Here is a 6,000-nt window from a genome sequence, read left to right on the forward strand (position 1 = left end):
TGATGGAACTGGGAGTTCCATTTGATCTATGAGTCATTCAATACACTTCAAAATATTCAATAGGTTTCTTAATGCCCTGTGCAGTAGGATCTGCCGCCTGTATTCTTGAGCACAGTGGCTCGATGTCTGTGACAGAAAGAGAAGTCATTCAATATATGCCGATGATAAAACATTAATGATCTTTATCTTTTTACCAAAACGAATTTCACGATACAGTGAAACATTCCAAAGCCCACTATGTGATCTACATCAATAATTCCCAGGAAGCGGCTTGGCGTGCCTGTTGGAAGGACCTGAGAGCTGGGCCTTGCGCAGTTCTGAGCAGTCTGGGGCTATTCACTAAATGGAAATGGTAGCAGTTACTTCCACGCACAGACGAGTTGCCTGATGACTCTGGTATCTGTGAGCTGCTTCTTCCAAGCACAAGAAAGATGTCAGCAACTTTCTGACAAAGTTCACGTTATTTGTAGGATTTCTATCTTACACTAATTCCTGTAAGTAAATTAAAAGCTGAAACATGGGTGAAAGCTCGCATAATCTGTTTATTTTGTAAAATAGAGTTCCAAAATGAATAGCTGGCCCTTGTGAGGTATCGAATACTAGACAGTGGTCTTTTCTGAGTCATTGCGTGTATAGATTTTTCTGGAACTGCACAGATGGCTCGGCAGTTCGAAGCTGCTCTTGCAGAGGACCTGGGTTCAGCTCCCAGTCCCCACACGGCAGCTCACAGCTGTTGGTAACTCCAGGATCCAGTGCCCTTCTCTGCTCTCCAAAGACACTGCGTGCATGTGGTGGGCATGCAGGCAAAGCATCAAAACAAATTAAAATAAATTAATAATTCATGTATGAAGGTTCTATCTAGTAAGAATTTTTTTTACATAAAATGATGGCCTTTAATCCCAGCACTCGGGAGGCAGAGGCAGGCGGATCTCTGTGAGTTCGAGACCAGCCTGGTCTACAAGAGCTAGTTCCAGGACAGACTCCAAAAGCACAGAGAAACCCTGTCTGGAAAAACCAAAAAAAAAAAAAATGATGGAATTTGGTCAGTACAGTCTATAAGTTTCATTCCACTAGAAATTGGTGCTTGATTACTTAAACATTTTTTTTTGCCTCACTCTTTCTTAAATTACATGTAGATGTGTGTTTACCTGTGTGGAGCGCGTGCATATGAGTGCAGGAGCCCTTGAAGGCCAAAGCTGGGCTTGGATCCCAGGAGTTTTAAGAGGTTCTAAGCCACCCAATAGGGGTGCTGGCTACCAGACTCAGTCTCCACAAAAGCAGTGCAGGCTCTGAGCCATCTCTCCAGTTCCCTTTATCACATTCTTTACTCTGTCTTGCTTCCCTCACTTATGAGTCCTTTGATGGCGCATGAAATTCGAACAGTTATTAAAGGCTTTCCCGCATTCTTTGCATTGATAGGGTTTTTCTCCGGTATGAATCCTCTCGTGTCGACAAAGTGTCGCACTGTCCTTAAAAGCCTTGTCGCACTCTCTACACTGGAAGGGTTTCTCTCTCGTGTGAGTTACCCGGTGCCGGTGAAGGTGTGAGGAACAGTTAAAAGCTTTGCCGCATTCTTGGCAGCTGTAGGGTTTCTCCCCCGTGTGAGCCCTCCGGTGTTGGGTAAGGTGTGAAGCGCAGCGACAGACCTTGCCACACTCTGCACATCTGTAGAGGCTAGCTCCGGTATGCAGTCTCTGGTGCAGATCAAAGGACGAGGGACGGTGATAGCCTTTGCCACATTCCTGGCAGGTGTAGGGCTTCTCGGCGCTGTGGCTTGCCCGGTGCCTATATAGCTGTGAAGAACAGGCGAAGGCCCTGCCACATTTCTTACACCGGTAAGGTTTCTCTGCAAAATGAATATTCTGGTGTTGGTTAAGGTGCGAAGAGCGGCTAAAGGCCTCGCCACACTCTTTACACACGTAGAGCTTCTCGCGCGCGTGGATTCTCAGATGCCGATTAAGGCGTGAAGAATAGCTAAAGGATTTGCCACACTCTTCACATCGATATGCCGTCACCCCCGAGTGGATTTTCTGGTGTCGGTGAAAGTGGGCAGCGCTGTGAAAGGCTTTCTCGCACACGTTACACGTGTAAGGCTTCCCTCCCGCGTGAATCGCCTGATGCCGAGTCAGGGTTGACCTATTGTTGAAGGCTTTGTCACACTCTTGGCATTCATAGGGTTTCTCGCCCGTATGGATTATCTGGTGTCTAGTCAGGGTCGAGTGATAATAAAACCCTTTGCCACATTCTTGACATTTATAGGGTTTTTCTCCCGAGTGGATCCTCTGGTGTTGGTTAAGGTACGAGGAGAAGTGAAAGGCCTTGTCACACACTGTACACTTGTAGGGTTTCTCGGCAGCGTGAATCATCTGGTGCCGTGTCAGGGTTGAAACATTATTGAAGGCTTTGCCACACTCTTGGCAAGGGTAGGGTTTCTCTCCTGTGTGGATTATCTGGTGTCGGGTGAGGTTTGAACTATTATTAAAGGTTTTGCCACATTCTTCACATTGGTAAAGCTGCTCTCTTTTTGGAGCCCTCCGTTTTCTAATAGAAGTTGCATTATAAGTAAAAGCTTTGCCACCTTCTTTGCGATTCTGAGACTTCTCTTGAACAGGTGGGCGTGGATGGGTGGCGAGTTCTGAGTGCTGAGCAAAGTCTTCCCCAGACTGGTTATATCTGCAGAGGTCCTCTGGGAAAAGAGTACAGTGGTCTTTACTAGGATTTGAACCATGATTCCAGCTGTAGAATTCTTCTACTAACAAGTTTTTCTCTCCAATATGAACACCTTTATAATTACCCAGGATAGGACCCTCCTTGATGACTGGCCTATTGTCACTGGACATGCACTGTGTTTTCACAATGTCCTTATCAGCATTTGGGTTAGGGAAAATGGAGTGTTGAACTGAGTGTGTGGCTCACACCAATAATACTGGCACTTGAAAATCTGAGGCAAGAGGATTGTCATGAGTTCAAGGTTAGCTTAAAGTACATAGAAAATTCCAGAGCAGCCTAGTCTACAGAGTGAAACCCCACTTTTAAAGGGGGGGGGTAACTTCCTGTATTTATTAAATTTGTACTTTTGGCATAAGGAAAACTCATTTACTAATGACAGAATAATGACTCTTTCAAAAGGAATAAAATCAGCCAGTTAGAAATGTCTCAGAGTGTGTGTGTGTGTGTGTGTGTGTGTGTGTGTGTGTGTGTGTGTGATGGATGCGTGTGCCAAAAGGCCAGAGAAAGGCATGGGAGTCCTTCCCTAGCACTCTCTGCCTTTTTGTTTTGAGACAGAGTCTCTCCCAAACGAGCTTATGGCTTGTGTCTAAGCTGTCATCCAGCATCCAGCAAGCCTCAGAGACTCTCCCATCTCTACGGCTCCTAATGTTGCAGTTACTGAAGGTGCCCGACTATATGGCAGCTGAGACCTAGAGCCCAGTGCTCAGACCCACTGAACCATCTCTTCTCTCTCTCCTCTCTCTCTCACACACACAGGTATATACAACCTTACTGAAACTGTAGTCATAATAGACTTTTTAATTTCACTTATTATTAACTTATGTTATCCCGATGTACACAGTATTAGAAACTGCTAGCCAACAGCAAAATACAGGTTAAAAACTAAAATTATTATCAGCTGGTGTGAAAGAACCTACTCTAAAATAAAATAGAACACAGACCATGGGATTGAAAAACAAGAAAAAGAACTACTTCATAAAATTCTTAATAAGCAACAATGTACCATGAAAAATGCCTCCCAGATAAGCACGATTTTCAATTTTGACAATATACCCATGAAGAATGCATTTTAAATTCACAGTTTAAAAAAAACTCACATCCACAAAGCAAACCAAAAAACAAGCACTAAAATCTCACACAAAAAGCTCTGTACAGCACTGCAATGAAAAGCTACATGAACAACATTAAGCAGACTTTTTAATTCACATTATGTGCATGTCTGTGTGAAGGTACGCCACGTGTGGAGTGTGTTCATAGGGGCCAGAAGATGGAGAACCACCCTTTGGTGGGTGGTTCTGAGCTGTCTGACGAGGGTGCTGGAAATCAAACTCAGGTCATACGGAAGGACAGCAAGTGCTGTCAACTTCTTTCTGAGCCATCTCTCCGGTCCTGAAAAACTTCTTTTTGGTGTTAATATTTCATTTGTATAGCTTAACACAGAGGTCTTCAGACATGTGCATAATTTTCTGAGGCCCACAAAAAAAGAAAAGAAAAATCGGGGGGGGGGGGAATTATGCAGACCTTCAAAAGAAGGACTCTGCTGTCACTGGCGATGGGCTGGGAGGTCCCTAGAGAAGGAGATGCAGAAGACTGAGCAGTGTGATGAACACAGGGCAGCTGGTTTTCTCTGTTAAAAAAAGAAACAAGTGTAGTCCCTCGAGAAATCATCTCCACCGACTCAAGCTTCCCGGACTCTATCTCCAAGCATCTCTTCTTCTGGATCTTTGGACCACTCACCTGCATCCTCGAATTCTTTCACGCCTACCTACCTGGACATATGGTTCCTGACTCTTGTCTCTTTACATTCAAAGGCTCCTTGCTCTGCTCCAGAAACGTGACCAGGTAAGGTTTACACACAGCAAGACCTGTTCATTGGAAAACAGAAATGATGCTTGCTTGGAATCTCCCCAGTTCACACTGTGCTGGGGGCGTGGAGGGGGACGACACAATAGGAGACTAGGAAATTGTGTCCCCAGTTGTCTCCTACCAGACACAGTATAATACACACGGAGAACTTCACTTTGGAGATAAGGCTTTGCTTGTACGTATGAGTAAACCAAAGGGAACATTTGGACTTTAAGATGTAGTTCATGATAACTACAGGCCATCAAACTGCTAAAATTACCAGCAACCTAGAGTAAAGAAACATACTCCATGAAGAAAGGAGATGTTAAAAGGAAATACAATCTGAAAGGATCTCATCCATGGTTTTGTGAGGAGGGTAAGTAAGTTCCTGAGAGATATTCTACAAAGGAAGGGATTTGAGAATTCTGTAGGGAAGAGATCCTCACCCAGGGAGACAAGGTTCCTGTAATTCTCCAACATCACACCCCTATACAAATTCCACCGAGCAGGGTCTAGGCATTCCCGCTCCTCTGGGGAGAAGTCAATGGACACATCCTCGAATGACAGCAGCTCCTAAAATAAAATAAAATAAAATAAAATAAAATAAAATAAATGGACAGAACAATGACTGTGTAATCCCGGGCTCCAGGGATACAGCGTTCGGTGTCATCACTCATGCTGTGGTGAGCTTTCAGAGATGCAGCCGCATCTGGTTATCCTTACTCCTGATGTGATGCTCATCCACACTCCGATGAGCAACCTCAACAATCTCACTGTCTCACTAAACTAAACGTTAGTGAATCAGGGAATCTCTTCCTTGGTCTGTGATTGGTACCCTGATGTAATAAATAAGCATTTATTTACACTGCCAAAACACACAGAACAACACACAAAACCACAGGCGAGTTTGGGAAGAGTAGTTGAGTGTCCCTGTGATGGATGACGAGACGTGAAATTGGAGCAGATCTGTGAGTGGGTCATCCATGGAAGCCCCCTCAGTGTGACCACCTTTCTTCACACGGTAGGGGATGGTGTACCTCCTTACTGACATAATGGTTGCATGTTCCCTGTGATGAGGAATAAGATATCCAACCACAAGCCAGTCATCTCCTTGAGGAGTGTAGTGTTCTTGATTGGGAATCCCAGAGTAGCCATCTAACTGTATGTGACAAGGGGCGGCATGGTGTCATGATTCATTAGGTCTGCCATATGAGTATAAGGATGCTCCAAAATGGTAGATAAGGAATACATTGCAAGCCAGACATGGTGGCAAACACCTTTAATCCCAGCACTCGGGAGGCAGTGGCAGATGGATCTCTGTGATTTTGAGGCCAACCTGGTCTACAGATTGAGTTCCAAGTAGCCAAGGCTACATACGTAGAGAAGCCCTATCTCGGAAAAAGAAAGAAAGAGAGAAAGAGGGAG

General features: G+C 44.7%; 1 protein-coding gene across 1 annotated transcript in view; it reads right to left on the reverse strand.

Moving 5' to 3' along the window:
- Positions 1-6,000, reverse strand: part of LOC101991134 (zinc finger protein 11) — a 39,059-nt gene that overhangs the window by 22,344 nt on the left and 10,715 nt on the right. The window contains exons 2-4 of the mRNA XM_026786344.1: positions 5,022-5,148; positions 4,500-4,595; positions 1,382-2,686 (exon numbers count right to left, since the gene is read on the reverse strand). Of these exons, the coding sequence (XP_026642145.1) occupies positions 1,382-2,686; positions 4,500-4,595; positions 5,022-5,148 (1,528 nt within the window). The remainder of the gene's footprint in view (positions 1-1,381; positions 2,687-4,499; positions 4,596-5,021; positions 5,149-6,000) is intronic.

Source organism: Microtus ochrogaster, chromosome 2 (assembly GCF_000317375.1).
Source record: "Microtus ochrogaster isolate Prairie Vole_2 chromosome 2, MicOch1.0, whole genome shotgun sequence".
NCBI classification, from domain to species: domain Eukaryota; kingdom Metazoa; phylum Chordata; class Mammalia; order Rodentia; family Cricetidae; genus Microtus; species Microtus ochrogaster.